This window comes from Labrus mixtus, chromosome 14 (assembly GCF_963584025.1).
Source record: "Labrus mixtus chromosome 14, fLabMix1.1, whole genome shotgun sequence".
Lineage (NCBI taxonomy): Eukaryota > Metazoa > Chordata > Actinopteri > Labriformes > Labridae > Labrus > Labrus mixtus.
This window is the reverse complement of record NC_083625.1, coordinates 9,436,703-9,454,520: the sequence shown is the minus strand read 5'-3', so window position 1 is coordinate 9,454,520 and position 17,818 is coordinate 9,436,703. Positions and strand designations below refer to the sequence as shown.

The 17,818-nt window shown below is 40.2% G+C and overlaps 1 protein-coding gene across 1 annotated transcript; it reads right to left on the bottom strand.

Moving 5' to 3' along the window:
- Window positions 1–238: 238 nt before the first annotated feature.
- paxbp1 (PAX3 and PAX7 binding protein 1) lies at window positions 239–11,488 on the bottom strand. Its single transcript, XM_061054925.1, has 18 exons — window positions 11,057–11,488; window positions 10,657–10,779; window positions 8,170–8,382; window positions 7,643–7,864; window positions 7,442–7,542; window positions 6,567–6,790; window positions 6,040–6,229; window positions 4,851–4,974; window positions 4,082–4,184; window positions 3,681–3,796; window positions 3,356–3,555; window positions 3,115–3,262; window positions 2,877–2,998; window positions 2,705–2,781; window positions 2,540–2,606; window positions 2,249–2,395; window positions 1,261–1,415; window positions 239–1,010 (listed from the first exon to the last, which is right to left on the bottom strand). Exons 1-18 carry the CDS (start codon window positions 11,370–11,372, stop codon window positions 890–892), a joined length of 2,769 nt encoding a protein of 922 aa, XP_060910908.1. The 5' UTR covers window positions 11,373–11,488; the 3' UTR covers window positions 239–889.
- Between the last annotated feature and the right edge of the window lie 6,330 nt (window positions 11,489–17,818).

Sequence of the window (17,818 nt, the reverse complement as noted above, 5' to 3'; positions counted from 1 at the left end):
AAATACTTTGCTGCATGAGTGAAGCAGATTCCTCTTTGTCAAAAAAGAAATCGAGCATACTGAGGGAAAAACAGAACAAAAACAGTTATTTGATTCTCTCATCAATCTGAAAAACTATACTTAATTTTGAGGATATTAAGTATCACTTTTGGAATATCTCTATGTTATGGTCAGAATATGCAAACTAGAAAACCATCCAATGACATTGGACGTTTTCATTTAATTACAAGACACAACATTCAAATTGTTATTTTATTGACAGGCAAATAAAATACCAAAACAAAATTCTTACAAATCTGAATACAAAGCTCTCTTTTCTCTGGTAAAGTCATTGGGTGAGTCTGTGGGTGGCAGAGGAGAAATGAAGGGTTGAGTGGGTGATTGAAGAACAATCATACCAGCGGTCCCACAGAACACCTAGAGAGAGCGCCTTGTCAGACTGTGAGGGAAGGTTTGGCCAAGTTCTTTTTGACACATACCAATGAGAAAAGTATGTGAGGGAAATAAAAGGTGGTGAAGCATTTTTTTTTTTTTTTCACACAAGGTTTCATCAATTTTGTGACATTTTCCAAAAAGATGCCAGTAATCCATGTCAATAGCTGTTTACCCTTAATAAATTATGCATTAAAACACTGCTAGCATGCAGTAAAACTGAGCGATATTGTAGAGCTTGCAATACAAGGCCTCATTTCAACATCAGTCTTGTGTGGATGAGTGTGTGAGAACACCTTACTATACACTATTCACAATAATTACACCTAGGTTTCTTCTTTTCAGCATGTACATTAAGACTGCTGAGTTCCAAGAATCCTTTTCTGTGATCCTATGGTTTCACACGTGCTGATCACGACGTAGGATTGATAAAAAGTTGCTTTTCCTAAATCCTCCTTCATGACTTCGCTTCCAAAAGTTGCTTGATGTCTTTGACGCCATGCTCTGCTGCCACGCTGACGATGTGGTCCAGGGCGTTCATGTGGCCCAACATCTTCACAAGCTCTTTAGTTTGGTCCCTGTTAGCAGATAAGGGATGTCTTAGAAAGCAGTAAGGACAGAACACAGCTTAAAGTTACATTTTTAAAAGGAGTCATCTAAGGACATCGGTTAGTAAATTGCTCTGCAATGTGACAAAACAGACCTCATCTGTCTCAATGAAACTTCATTAACATCCCACTAGATGGAGCTATAACTATTCAAGTTCCTCAATTGTGCAAGCAAGTTCACTTCATCCTCAGATGTATCAAGTATAGAAGGGCCTCTTACTTGACCGTGCGTCGCTCCACATCAGACACTCCCAACGTGCTGCGGTGTAATGAGTTGGCCAGGTGGGTGACGTAGCGACAGAAAGGCTCCAACTGTGGTAACGTCTGCTGGCCCTTCAGCCCAGAAAACCAGTGCAAGGGCAAACACTCCACGACCTGAAGAAGGCAGATAAAACAAAAAAAGAGGGAGTTAAATCCGGCTCTTTTTTTCTGAGCAGCAGTGTTTTTTTCAAGTGTTTTTTATGACACTGAGGTGGAGAGCAGCCAATCACATTGACATGGCCCAGGAGGATTGTATTTTCAAACACAAGAACCTCTTATCAATTGTCAGATGCAGGAAAAGATAATGTTTCCACTGCACAGGTGGCTAAAATAAACCTATATTTATTTTTAGAGACTGTTGGCACACCATGTTCTGGACACACAGCACAACGTCTGAACAGTAGTCAGAGGTGGGTAGACACAGTTTGGGATTAGAAATGTGGAGAGTTCTTTGAGATGATGTTTTTTTTCTTCTTCTTTGGAACCCGTTTAGAGGTCAGACTTGATAATGAATTGTTCTGTTCTTTACAATGATGATGGTGTTTTTAGAAACACCACTAGGGGAAGACTGGATTTGAAAAGACTCCCATGCAAACCAGATGTTAATACAGTTTAGAGGTGATAAAATGGCCCTTGTGTAATCTCTGCCTCTTTTCAAATCTTAATCAAACATGACACGCCCTCTGTGTTGGGGAGAAAAGGAACAAAACTGTACAATAAAAATCAGATACAAATAATTCAACAGGTCATGTTCCAGCTCTAAGTTCTTCACAAGACAGTGGATTCTAATCCCATCTAAACAAAAGGGATGCGTTAGGTTTAATGATGAGGACTGGACGTCACAGGATACACATTTACTTAAAGCACTTACTATCTCCGTACACATTAATACAACAACAGAGTCTTCATTCATATGACTTGTATTTACAGTACATGATTCAACCTACCTTCTGGCACTTGAGAACATTGTCCTCACACAGGTCTGTGGTCTGCAGAGCCGAGAGGATGTATCTGTTCAGAGTGCTGTCCAAAGCAAGATCCCTCAGACAGGAAGTGGACAGGATACCATCCCACTGCAGGATGTTGCCCAGCAGCTGTGCATAAGGAGTGAGACAAAGATCAACCCATTTCTATATGTAATGGGAACTAAACTAGACACATATTCAGGATTAATTAGTGTCTGAAGGGCTTCATTCATTTATAAGCAGTTTTTCTCTTAACAACAATCTTACAGGTACCTTCACACAGGACCAGAACTGCCTCTGATAGAATAAGTAGGGTCCGCTGTTCTTGTTCTCCAACACGCTGAACAAAAGAAAGTCCAATTTTTGAGCATTTATAAAACTTCTTCATGCAGAAATAAAAACTAGGCAGCATGCAGTATTGACTTTTATGTAACATACTTTTTGGGGTAAAGTGGAAGGAAGACATCTTCATCCAGAGTCCGCCTGGCCCTCAAGACAACAGTTTTCAAAAGCTCCTGGTAGACAAAGATTGGAAAAAAGATGATGGTTTCTGACAACAAGAGCCAAAGTATTCTGTTACTTGCTACATGTAATAAGAGAGTGGACGTACCTGTGTGTATCTGTTGTCCCCATGCAGCACAGTGGGGTAACCTTTCATTAATCTGTGAATGAAGCCCACCAGACTGGCAGTCTGACTGCTGGACAGCGGGTCCCACACTTGCTCTGCCAATACTGAAAAACACAACCACATGCACAACTTAAATATACATGGCATGTTTTGTGCTGACCTGCATTGTTAGGCCAAGCAAATCTTAGTATGCTACATGCAGCTGTTTATGTTTCTCTACCTGTCAGTTTGGAGAGGATGACCTTCTCCACAATAGCAGGCAGCAAGCTGATATCTCCATCTCCACTCTGCAATGTGCTGTGCTCCTCGAAGCCGTAAAACAGCAGAGACTCGAACCAGAGCATGTACTCGAAATTTGCACAATTCGCCTGGAGAGGAAATGAAAGAACAAACGGTGTTCAGAATACAACCCTCATTAAAAAAAAAAGATTAATTAAACTCCAAACAAACACTTTTCCTACCCCCAGAGGGTTCCATGTGATCAGCTGCAGACGCACTAAAGGGTTAAAGAGTTTGGGCAGACAGAGGCCTATGTAAGCATCTCTGTAGCAGTCCGCATAGTCTCTCCTCCACACTTCGAAATGGGATTTGATGCAGTCCAGAGAATGAAAGTCCTCCACCACATCCTCAAATGCTTTCTTACACTCCCTTGAGATACGATCTGGATAAGAAGAAAGGTTCAAGTTTAGCACGAGCTGCAGAACGTCTCGTGTGCAGGTATTTCTTACATCGATCAACCAGTTTTCCAAATCTCTGTATTATGGGAGTCTTAACAACATGGCTCACCTCTCTCTATGTTGAAGCTCGTTACGTCGGTAGACGTTTCCTCATCATCAGATGACAAGCCTTCTTTATGCTCCGCCCTCTTTCCATTTTGCTCTCTTGCTTGCCGCCGCCGAGTTCTGCACAAAACAACAAGCACACAGCCAGTTAATAAAAACACACATACAACATTTATTTAACTGTGTACCAACATAGTGTTTAAATAAATATGAACTGAGGATCTCCTGCAGCAATTAAACATTATTTAAAAAGTCAACTACAATTACAAAAGTATGTTTATGAATAAAAGCAACAAAGCCAAAAAACAAACCTACCGGCAAAATAGAATATTACAAAGAATCCCCCCCAAAAATGAAGCTTACAAATCTCTGAAACACATCTGTAAGAGTGAATGAGCCACATACCGCCGCGCTTCTCTTTCTGCTATCCTCCTTTGACGACTGTGCTCCTGGTAAGCTGTTCGGTCTCGACCAAATGAATCTAGACTAGGAGCCATGACAGCTTTACCTGCAAGAGACAGGAGCCATGTAAGAACCAGTGAAGAAAACCTGAGACGATCTATCAACTTATTCTGGGCATTAAACATCTTTTACAATACTAAAAATATTTTAAATTGTTAGCATTTGAAGTTAAACAATTAATTGCCGGTAATCAAAAATGCCCAAAAATAATAATAAAGTAATTTAAAATCTGGGATAAGCAAAAAGACATTGTTTAAGCTAAAATATTGATCTAAGCCTTTGTTTCTAATGAACAGGAATTAGATGTCATATTTGTAAAAATTGTTTTGGTTCCAGTCATTCTCTAGGCACTTACCTTGCTGCGACCGCTCTCATGTTACAGTGAAACTGACAGGTGATAAGTCACTTTCAAGGTTTTTATCTTTACATAGTGACTCATTGATGGAGCCGAGTTACAAGCACCCAGCTGTCTGTCAGACTCAGCCGCTAAAGAGCAGCCGATAATAACACATTTCTCATGTACATGAACATGCCCGCTCACTCAAAATCACACCTGATTTAAGCTGAATCTCAAACATTCGGGAGTTAAGGGGGATAGTGGGAAACAAGAATACGAGCACTCACACACACACACACACACAAACAAACACTCGTACCAAAGAACTAACGAGGCTGTTCAAATAAATCATAAAAACCTTCAAGATGGACTGACTTGAAAGGCTTGCAAACTCCGACGATTCATCTTTAATATCATCCTGTCTTCTCTGGACAAGTCGTGAGGCCCGTTGCCTTAGTAACTGGTGCATGGCAGCCTCCAGCTCCAGGATAGCAGGCACCTGAAAGATATGATGCCTTCTGTGACCTCTGACACAAACAAAAGCGGGGCTCCGGCTCACAGGGTTGTCTCGCTGGAGGGACAAGATGAGCATGACGGACAAAACAATACTGGAACCAAGATATTGCTAGAGCTGGGTAAAAAAAATCATATGTAACGATGACAAGAAAATCTTGTTTCTTTGGTGATATGATTGAGCACTGAGGACATTATTATCATTCAGCCAATTTTTTAAGCTGAAAATGTAAAGAAAGCTAGTTAAATAGAGAGTCCAATTAATTTAATTGTGAAGTGAATTCATTAAATTTAAAATTAATCATTAAGGTTATTACCCAACATTGACAATATTTAGTTTCAGTCTTGGTGTTTATCCACACTAAATGATACTGAGAATGTTGATTAGTGTCCTGTTTCCATCACAGACAGTCAGCTATCGGGGTTTAAACAAACATTAGTGTGGAGGCGTGTTGTCAGCTGACAATATTCGATTTGTTCCATGTAGTTGCTGCTCTGCTGCTGCAGGATCAAGACTGAATTATTCTGATAAGACATGCATATTAAATAGCAATATTTTAAAAATGATTGAACACCTGTATATAAATTAGTTTACAAGAACTATACTGGGTTCTTCTTGTCCTGCTCAAACTGATTTATAACAGCTTTAGTTGATTATTATAGGAATAATGATAAGTGTGGATTCCTTTGAGAAAGGCTGTGGATGCAACAGAATCTGATTCACCTTAAAGAACTAGCACTTTCTTTTCTTAGTTGAAAATTCAAATTGTAAAAGTATGTCATGATAAGAGATAAAGAGTTGCGGGTAGAATAATAGAAATTACATCAAATGGGAAGTATATTGAGTGTGACTTATAGTCACTTAGAAAACTCGCTTAATGCAAGAATTAAAGTATCTGCTATCATTAACTGCAGAATCAAAACAATATAGGTATCATAATAAAGGTTTGTTAAGAGATTCTATCTCTTAAAATCCACATCAAGTAGTCAGTCATCACAAAGACACAGAACAGAAAACAGCTAATCAGACAGCAGATCATTTCTCCCTTACCTTTTCACTGAAACACTCAAGCAAGTCTCCAACATACCCTCGCATCTCTTGCAAGAATTTATATTGCTCTGCATTGTCATTGGCCGAGCCCTCCAGATGCTGTATGGAGCTCTCAGAGGCAGCCAGGTCTTCTTCGATCTGCCTGAAGCGCTTGGCGTTTGCGTTGTGGCCTGCATGCATTTGGCTGAGCCTACACACACACACACACGACATACAGGAAGAGACAGTGAGAATGACTTAGATGGAACTGAGGAACAGCAAAACTAGATGAATCAAAATGACTGACATACACCTTTAAGTTCAACCATCCGTACACACAGAGAGATTATGAAAACTGTGCTAAAATAAGGAACTCCAGCAGAAACATGAGTTGTCAGGGGACTAATACGACCCCTTTCAGTCCCACATATAGCCTCTCTGGCCATTGGGTTGTTGGTAACTCTGTTAGGTCTGCAGGATCACAGCACACAGACATGGCAGCACCTGAGCTCAAGACTGATATTGCTGCAGTTTTTGACTGAACCTACCTATCCTGCAGGCGTTTCTTTACCAGATCAATCGATACGGGGGTTAGATCACTAAAAGGGACCCCGTAGTGAACAGAGCCATTGTCTGCTCGGCCTGTCGCTTTGCAGGTCTGTGGAGCCACGGTGCTGTAGGTGAACGGCATACTGTAGGAGGCGCCGTAGGGCTGGCTCTCGTAGCTGTTCTGGTAGTAGACTGTGTTGTCCTCTGGCTGACTGCTTTGGACCTGTACAACCAAAAAGAAAAGGAACACATTGCACTTTTAATTATAATCAGGCTCGTGATAAGCTAAAGACAAAAAAGGCAGAAAAATTAAAGCAAAGGTAGGCAAACACAAACAGCCAAGATACATCACTGTTGTCATATTTAAATCCACAGGTTCAGCTCAAATAAACAGGATTTACATAAGTCATGGAGGCTAATTCTGAATCCTTAGGCTGGAAAATATGGATATCTTATACTAGCGAATATTCGCTACTTTTACTTGATACATTATTTTGATTCAATCAACTTTAATTTTGAGAGGTGCAACAGATCCTAATTCTCACATTTTGAATCTTTTTTACATTAGCAAATAAATAAGTATATTTATAATTTAAGTTATTTACAAAACGCGGCTGAACGGATTGCATATCAACTGAGATCCGTTTCAGCACTATTCTTTTTGTTATTTAATTCATAAATCTAAATTGCTAATTACTTTCTTTCAATGGCCTAATCCTTGTCTTCACTTTCACCACTTTGAAGTGCAATTAACCATGAAGTGTAACAAATGATTAAATCATTATAATGGATAATTTAGACATAATTAACTGTCAGGAGCCAAACGAGAAGGCAAAATATTTAAATGCCGTTTTGACAATTAGTTACAGCTTACCTGGGGTATGCTGATTCCTTTCCTGATCTGCTCCTGCTCCCAGCGGCTCACCTCCTCATCCTGACCTGTATCCAGCGCCTCGTCATCACTACCCTCAATACCTGCACATGTGAAAGGGACGTCCACATGTTAGAGTCGAGCGTTTTGAAAACAGGAGAATGTTACCAAGAGACGAGTAAGTGCACAACTTTCTCACAGTACCTATCTCTTCAGCAATCTTTTGTCTCTGGCTTTTGTTCTTGACTCCGCTGAAGCGTATCCTCTTCTCTTCGTCGTCTTCGTCCTCACTGGCATCTTGATCTTCTCCTCCCAGGCGTTTTTTGGGAGTCTCTGTCTCCACCAGAGGAGCATCACCGCCGAGCTCTCTAGCCAGTTGTCGGCGCTTTCTCGCAGCATGAATGAATGCTGCATCAGGGATCTCACCTAGAAAACATAACTTTACCTAAATACTCATCTAATCGTTGGTCAAAATACCAAAGAGTCTTTCAGGTTTGGAAGTATAGATCTGTAGACGACTTACAGCACCTATTACTCTTGGTACAAAGTTAATTCTCAGATTAGCAGCAGAATACAAAAGAACCTGCTCATATTTCCTGTTATAGAGTACAGCTCAGTACAGAGCATTTCACAAGAGCAGGAGCTGGCTGTTTACATGAGGGATTATATAATCCCTGATGGTAGTAACAACTCTGAACAAGCATATACATCTAAACTTGATTGTATAATACCTGGTCTCAGGCTCCCGAGGGAAGAGAGCGTATTGAACGATGTTGCAGCACTGTTGCTCTTAGTTACTTGGCCTTGTGCCTGGCCACCTTGACTCCTCGCCTCTTCCTCCTGCTCATCAGCACTGTCCACCTCCATTTCTTCCTCCCCATGTTCACTACCTGCTCTGCTGGTAACTTCCTCTTTGATGGAGATTAAAGGTTGAAGTGGAGCATCTGGGAAATGGGACACAGAAAGACATTAATCAAGAGAAAGGCATGTGTTACACACTTCCATAATATGTGACTGGTGACATAGTATTGGAGAATCTGAATAAGCACAGAGCACTTGTATACATGGAAATTTAGGGGTACTCCAGTTAGATCAGATTTGAAAGATCTGGAGTTTTCAGTGATAAGTGATAAGTAAAGCACCTGACTTGGATCTGATTTATGCCAGTTACACCCTTTTTTATTTATTTAAGCAGCAATCATGTTCTGTATAGAAGAACAGAGCATGGTAGGCTATTTTGCCACTTCAGAAAACGGGTTCTATGGGTGCGTTCGAATTGTCATTTTTGCTTAGGAAGGTTCCTAACTGAGTGAAATGACCCGGAAGCATTTAAGTGGCGGCCAAGGGCCGTTCGAATTCTCTAAAAGTTAAGGAAAGGTGGGTCAATAACCTCCTTTAGCATAGGATACACTGGACCATCCTTTACCAAAGGAGATGAGATATGACGGCCCACAATTCCTTTCGGCCGCAACATTTAAAGCGAGTCGCGCATCCGACCATTCACGGAAATGAACGATGATCGTAAAGTGACACTGATCATGTAAGGGATAAAAGATAAGAGACATTTTTATCCAGATGATGTTTTAGTCAACGTATTTCATTCACTTAAGAATGCTGTGCAGTTGTACATTTGTATGCTTAAAACATTATGTGTAGGGTATATCTTGCATAAATGTAACAATTAATTTCATACAATCATTCTTATTTTGATGTTGATTTCTGAGTGGACAGGAAGGTGATGGCTTCACTTTTGTTACTTGTACCCTGGTAGTCTATATTTCTTTTATTTCAATCCCAACCTTGTGGTGATTAGGATTATTTCACCGGCAAGAAGGCACCGGGGAAAGTTTTTTAGATGCGCTTTTAGTAGTCCATTTTCTGAACATTGTAGTTTCAACACGGCGGACTCACGTCATTAACCTCCGCCGGCCCGTCGCATTTAATGACGTCGCCTAGTGGAAAATGTGGTCGGATTGTTAGAGCAACGAGATCGCCTTTCCCTAAATCCTTTATGAATTCTCCTAACATCTTTCCTTAACCTCATGACGTTTTCCCCGGGGTTAAGGTAAAGTGGATAGTGAAAGGAGATAGGAGGGACAATTCGAACACACCCTATATATTAGATTTACTTTTGGTAAGGAAATCAACATGGCCACTAATTGTGACAAACCATCCTCTTTTCAATTCAACAAAAAGTGGCCATTCGTTCCTCAGATCTAACTCCATTTTCTGCTACAACTTCATAATCTACCTCCAATTTGAAAGCAATGGCTCTGGTCAAATCTGATCGCAGTTAAGTGCATTTTTGAAAAATAATGACTGTGTGAACTAATGTTATTCTGTACAATATTAAAAAATCAAACATTGCTGATAACCATATCCTGGCTTAGACCTCTACCTCCCACCCTTCTTCAATGGAGAGAAAGGCCAGAGCGGGTTTACTTGATGGAGAAAATAACAGCGAAACTCCATCTAAAAATGGATTTGTTTGTGGTTCTATGGGCTCCTGTCATTGCTTACCTTACATTACCGATAGGGTAAGAGACCGGTTTACATAATCTCAATTCATTTAAAAAGAAAACATTATGTATATGTCTTTTGGTTTATTTTGGATGTGTCAGTAGACAGATTCATAGAGACGTGTGTGAAAGGTTAACAATTGCTTGTGTGTTTAGGGACAGATATACCTGATGCCTGCTTTGAAGAAGCAATTTTTCCCCTCTACTTGTCAAGAGTCTCCTCTTTGTGCGGATGAAGATCTTGCCATGTGTTTTTTATATGTTTGCCAAACTGTAAATAATTCTTGTAAAATTATGACCATGTTTCACCAACTGAGATATGTAAATATAAATGTGGAAAGCTGAATAAAAAATGTTCAAAAATAAATAAATAAAATAAATCAAACGTTGCAGCTATTTATATTTTTGATCTGTTTGTTTGTTTTATGAAAGAAAGTAAACAACAGGTTAGCCATCGTATTCTGTTAAACAGTATCTTGTGTTATTAGGAAAAGGGGGGGTGCAGGTATTATAAGTTTTCTTCTTCCTGCTCCTGTTTGATCATGAACAGTGTTTCAGCATTATGAGAAAATATTTTTTTTTTGGTGTATGATGGTGTTGAAACCAAACACTGAATTGAGCAAACAAATCAAATAATGAAATGAAATGAAAATTCCCATGCTGCTAATGTGACAGGTGACCGACAGTGACCTTTCTCACCTGACTTGTTGTCGTGTTTGACACTTCCAGACTTCTCCAAGTCCTCTTTGTACTCTTTCTTCAGCTGCTTGACAATCTTCTTGCTGTGAGTGGATTTCTTCACTCGAAACACATCGGATCCCTCTGTTTACAAACAGGCCACGCAGAGTGAAAGTCAGTGTGTGTGTGGAGTCCAATTTACCACGCACGTGATATCATCATTCACACGTGAGTTGACATTGCACAGGTAAACCAGTGTACGAGATTACATTTCTACAGAGGCTTCAGTCGTTATAAAACACACTTTCACCGACAAAAGCTGCGTAAAAGGGGGTTACATCAATACTTAAAGCACGTCAAGACAAGTTTTTACCAGCTACCTTCAACCGGCTAGTCGACTTAGCATCGGGTACTAATTTACCTTCATCATCGACGAAACTCAGCAAACTGGCTTTCGTTGGTCCCGGCGCCGGGATGTTGACCGCTTCTTTGCTTTTCTTTTCTTTCTTCACAGCTCTCAAAGCGTTAACATTAGCCAGGAAGCCATTACTGTGAACGTTTTCCGTGCCGCCCGGTGCTCCCGCAGCGCCGTTATTAGAAGACTCCATGAACGGGATTTCACCCCCTATAGGCCCGAACAGTGTCGGCGCCAGCTGCGGCTGACGAGGATCCTCCAGCTCGTCCTCGTCGGACTCATTCCTCCGTCGAAAGTTAGCTCGTTTCGCCTTTTTAAACATTATTGTTTATCTGCTAATTGCATCACTGCACGCACAGACGTAAGAAAACCCCTTAAAACCGCGCTTGAAGCTAAAGGAAATTATCCCCACAATCCCGGTCAGCCATTTTCTGTCAGAAATTGCACTTCTTCTTCGTTTTTCAAAGTTAGCGGTTGGAGTCGTGCATCACCGCCACATTGTTGCCCCCCACTGGTAAAACTGAGAAACTACAGTCACGTCAATTACATGGACTAAATGACTAAATGAATGCAAAGTAAAGCAAAAAAAAAAATCGTGTAAGATAATTAACAGAGTCCAAATGAGTGTGACGATTTGAATTAGAATTAATGTATTTAATGAGGACAATGTAATTTAACATAGTTTCAATACAAAGCATGAAACTGATGTGCTGCACTATTGCTAATTTCCAACTCGTGTACCCCAGTTGGGGATATATGAAAATATCTACATACGTAAATATATATATATATACATGTAAAAATCTGAATGAAAATGAAAATACACTGCTTTGTCAAGTAGGCTAGGGCAGGGGTGCCAAAACTTGTCAGCTCCAAACCCCCAAAATAAAGATGCTAGAGACTGTGGACCCCTACTGTCCCTTAAGGTGTTTAGAGCAGATAAGGTAACCACCACATACACACAATAATAGGCCTATCCAAACACTAGTAACACATAACAACACACAAGCATACAACATCCTACATTTTTTGTTTTAAGTAATGCCATGATGTCAATGGCCCTGTAGAACAGTTTGTTCCAAATAAACTCCCAGGTACTTGTAATCCTCCACAGATGTCCACGGTTTAGATTTGAGTTGATGTGTAGGTAAGCTAAAATAAGTTATTTTATGAAAAACAAATGCCCCCTTGAAACCAGCATCTTCGTAAAAACAGCCTGGAGAAGGTAAGGGGTCTCTTCGTATTACACCTTGTCGCCGCAGTATGTATAGCGGCATGTTTAACACATTATGGACAATGTAAGAGCGGAGAGGAGCATATGTCTCTCCTGATGGAAACAGGTAATGTGCATTCTAGACTTGGCCAGGTCCTTTAATAAATGCCAGACATGTAAGCTGCAGTTGGTGAGGGTCATTACAGGGCCATTACTTGACACGCTGTGTAGTATGGTGTGGCAGTGAAAATAACTGCTCAGATTAAAGTGTCACTGTAGATGAAGCTGAAGTGATATGTTGTGATTAATTAACATCAAGACAACTTTTTGCCCTTAAAATGATAATTGGAGATAATATCTCCCCATTAACAGTAGCATTTAGGATTTAAAGTCCCAGGGTGCCTTTTATTTCTCTTCATGCACATCTGTAATGAGAGATAACATGTTTTATTATCCTGTTGTAAGAAGTGAAAGTATCCTGGAACCAATCAAAACGTACTGACAATGATACTGGGAAGCACTTTCTTGTTTCTTGATGGAGTTACTGCACAACCAAGAGCAAAGGCTAGGGTATAAATGAGTAGTAATAGAAAGTCAAGAATGTAATGTGTGGGCATGGATGTTCATCTATTTGGTTATATTGCTGCTCCTCCTCACACATCCATAATCCATAACCATAATCATAGCGGAAATATTCGATTTCCTTTACAATAACCTCATTAGTTATTTTTGTTCTTGAATATACATCTCTCAAAAAGCAAAACATATTTGGACAAACCCATTATAGTTTAATGGCTCAGGAGATAGAAGGGGCCGACCACATGTTGATTGTGGGTTTGATTCCTGGCTAAGCAGTGCCCATGTTTAAGTGTCATTGAGTTAGAAACGGAACCCCAAATTGCTCCGATAAAAAAAATCCTAAAATGTGTGAGTGTGTGTTCACACATTTTTAAAATGTCATGATGAGCCTCGTGGTCCTGAATATAAGAATATGTTTGTATTTTGGATGTGTATTGTAAAGTGTTTCTGAAAAATACAGCCTCTCTTTCACTCTCTCAAAATATTTATATATTTATTTTATATGTGTGTATGTGTGTGTGTGTGTGTGTGTGTGTGTGTGTGTGTGTGTGTGTGTTTGTGTGTGTGTGTGTGTGTGTGTGTGTGTGTGTGTGTGTGTGTGTGTGTGTGTGTGTGTGTGTGTGTGTGTGTGTGTGTGTGTGTGTGTTTGTGTGTGGTTTTCTTTGACTCTCACAATAATTCTTAATGCAAAGTCAAAGTGCTTGATTTTTTTCCTCATCTAAAATACCACTCTGTTCATTGTGGTTCATTCTGTTAACTCTGCAGACATGCTGAACATAATGGAACCAATGAATGACAAAACATCTTTAAGTAAATAAATAATTAAATACATAAAAAAAAAAAATGATGTGCAATTTGTTAATGTAGATTTAAAAAAATAAATTAGAATATGTTAAAGAGAACGACACATATTATTCATCTTTAGAAAGCTCAACAAATAATTCAACAGTTTTGTTCCTTTTTTTTGGTACTTCTAAGCTTGGGAGTTGTATTCTTTGCTCTAAGTTATAGAAATAAAGACAGTGATATTTGGACTGCCTTTTGCAATACCCCTTTTTAAATTAGCATTCATTGCCCTGAAAGTGCTTGATTATCACTAACAGTAAGGCTCACTCATCACCATCAGCCTTGTCTTGGTCCCAAAAGGAACAACTCAAAGATAGAGACATGCATATCTTCATGATTTGCAGGAGCATGACATTCACTCTAAAGGCCTCTTGGGGGCACTGCATCTCCTTGCAAGTGAGAAGCTGCTACTTATTTGTGGCCAAGGTAGCTCATAGTTCACTCATGTATAAATGCTAATGAAATACAATGACATTTCCTGATCTGGAGAATGTATCTGCAATAAGCCAACATGAATATAGATGACATCAATACTGCTCCTCAAAGGTTCATAAGGCTCATCAAATCACCCCCGTCATCGCTCAGCGGAGGTTGTTGCTATGTGACCATTTCAGGTGATTATTTGTATAAGAAAAGCAATGTGATTTGTTTGTGATGCATATCATTGTGTGTCCCTGTGTGTGCAGCGAAGCGTGTTAAAAGGGGAGCAGAGGAGGTGGGTAATGTCTCTGTGCTGTGGGTAGTGCAGCAGGAGTGATGCCACTTTAAATACTCCCCGCGGGATACAGTAAGTGCAGAAGCAAAGTTGTAGGAGCCGAGGTTTTCATCTGCACTGATGGAACAAGCATCAGAGGTTTAATAACCCGACTTATTAAATGCACAGTGTGCGTGTCAAGAGGTAATGAAGATAGAATGAGAATTTAAAAGAAGAAGGAGGCGGCGCTGTAATAGAAGGACAAGAGGAGCTACACCTTCAACCTCTTACTGAAGACCTCCATTAATGTAAGGCTATTTATATTAGTTTAAACAAAATTAATATGTCAGACTTAATCCAAGAACAGACATCATATTTTCATTGTAACCTTTGAGCTTGTGCTGTCATACGCTCGAGCATGTTTTATAAGGGGCTACATCTTCTTAGGAAGACAAAAATCTCATTTAAGAATTAGCTCTTGATCGTCCCACTGCTCTTAGGTAGTATCATCCTTTACAGACATGAGATTAATGTTTTGATTCAGACACTCATGTACAAACTATAACTTACTAATTATACTTATTGCTAACAAGGGATCATTATTTACTGAGGTATCTGTGTAGTCTTTATGCTTGAAGAATACATCATTCTTTTTTTCAGTTGAGGAGGAACAACAAGTGCATGTGCCCTACTGGCTAAACTAGAAATTCTTACTATTGTGAGCACTGTATGACGTTTTATGACACTGTCCGTGTGGGCGTCATGTATATATCGAAAACAGCTAAATGTGTTCACCCAGACTTTATGCAGACTTTTTTTTCTCCTGCCAGCTCCAGAGTAAAGTGTTGGTGTGAAGTTGGGTCAATGCCCCCGGATGAGGTGCATTTCCGTCGAGTGTGTCAGTCGGTACGGGCTTGTCCCACTGTCCAGTCATCAAGTGTGTGAGGGCATTTTACAATGCTAAGCACTCGTTTTGTGAGTTAGCATTTCTGCAGACTTTCCTGTGTTCATTGCAAACTTGGTAACATCAAGAATGTGATCATCCAGCCCCCTTCTAAATGTTAAAAACAAAAAAGAAAGTCAAATAGAAATAGAGGTCTAAAAAGTAAAAGAAAAAACAAAAAAAACCAAACAAACATAGTGTGAAAGAAATTAGCATGAGCGTGACAGGAAGCTCGATAAAGACGTTTGTCACAACATGTAGTCAATCGCTTTTGGTTTTTTATTCCACATTTGCAGAGTTGTCTGTGTTTTTCAAGTTCTCAAAATAGATAAAAAAAAAAAAAAGAAATGGCTTTTCTGAATAAAGATAGTTTGCTACATTATGAAAACACTGTAATCAGTTTTTTTTAATAGAAAATCTTGTTTACAGACAACGTGTGATGTCATAATACTGTGTCCCATTCCTCATTTCTATGCCATCTCAAGTCCTCACTGACTCACGCTCTCCAGCACTGCATTCCTGACATCATTTAAGTCGAGAGGTTTCAGTGCTTAGGTTGTAAGGCCCTGACACACTAAGGAGAGCGTTGGCCGTCGGTCATAGTTGGACCGTCAGTGAGCGGTCGTCGCCCTAGTTTTTGCGCTGTGTCCAACTCCGTCTGCCTTTTTTTTTTTGGCTGATTCAACATGTTGAATTGCCGTCGGCGGTTCGATGAGAGAGATCTCTCTGATGGGCTTGTTCGGAGGTTTTATTTACCTCCAGCTCTCGACACGGGTTCGGGAAAGCGGCACATCCGATACTGACAATCTCCTGTTGTGAGGATCACGTGTGAAAGGGGCTCTACAGTCACTAAGGGGGAAATCTACTGTAGTAATCGGCTGTTTATAGGGGACACAAGCTGCTTGAACAAAAAAAAAATCAGAAGCTCTGACAATAAACAAGACACGTGCAAAAACACAGAAGGGAAAGGTAAAAAAAGAGAAGATTAAGTCAATGATTAGATCTCTTGATATCTGGTTAATATGTTGTTGTGCATGTTCAACAGGCTCCTTTTCACAGTGTGTGCCATGCTTGTGTTGTGGATCTGTGCTGATTACAATGCAGATTTGCAGGTGTTAGATATGTCTATGAATACTGCAGTGACCTCCAACTGCCTCCTTCACGCATTAGAATAAAAATTGACACAACCCGTTTCACACTTTTCTTTCTAATCCCCCCCTTTCTTTCCATTCCCTTCGGCTGCAAACCCTGCCGCCCCCATTTTTTTCAGTTGATGCTCTTCCCATCTTTAAAGTGAGACAGTTGTTTTTTTTCCTGTCGGGAAGAGTTTTCAGGGGTGCAGATTGAGAAGTGGCAAAGACTTAAAGTGAAAAAAGAAAAAAGGCGCAGAGGGGAAAGTTGTCTCAAACTACTGTGTCAGCATCAACATCTTCCTCTCCTCCACCTCCTCCTCCTCCTCCTCTCATCTATCACTCAAGGTAACATCAAAGCCTAATCACCGGGAGACTTCGCTATATTACACTCCTTGTCCATGCATAGAAACTTTATCAGGACTTTTAGATTACACACACACACACAAACATCTCCTCCTTTGCATACATGCATATCAAACACTGTCCCTCTTTAGAAAACTTCACTCCCCCTTATCACACTCTGATCTGTGACCTGGGAGAAACAGAAATGTGCATCCAGAAAGTGCTTCGAGAACTTCCTCGCAGCACCTGTGACTGAAGCATATGGAGGATAAAGTTGACGCGGGGAGGGGGTGGGGGGCTTGGAGGAGATGATGTGCCTGATTAAAGAGAACAGAGAGAGAGAAATGATGATATTTAAACCCACTTTGAAGCCTCAAACGTGTAAATAAATGATGCACTCGTGAAGACTCGCGAAAAGGCTGCGGCTCCTACACCTGCGGCTCAAAGCTTAAATATTCATTTCCTGTCATAGTCTCACACTTGAGTGACTGTATAGCTTGTAAGGATGTGCGAGTGTATGTGTGTGTGTGTGTGTGTGTGTGTGTGTGTGCAAAGAAATGTTGCTATCTTAAGAACTGAAGAGAATTGAGGATTTATTTTCTCCTTAATGATCTACTCAAACACCCTCAAAAAGGCCCTCATCAGCGGACAGCGCAGCAGAAAAAAAAACGCCCTCGCTGCTTCTCTTCTGCTCCCTTACTGTTCTTTCATCCCTGCAATGCTCATAATGGCCCCGAGATTAGTGCTGGATGTGTTAACTAAACTTCTCATTTTGGCAGAGAGGGGAGGGGAGGGCGAGGAGATACTTGTTTGAGGGAATCAATGCAGGAAAAAAATGAAAAGAGAGAATTTTCAATGCGGATGTTTAGAAGATGAAAGGGGCGCTAATTCAGAGAGGGATTTTCAAAAACATTTTCTTTTTTAGTATAAACTAAAGTAATAAGGGTGCCATTGTGCCCAATTGCAAACATTTAGAAACATTCTGGGTAGCAGATGTTCCCACTTGAAGATGGCCAAA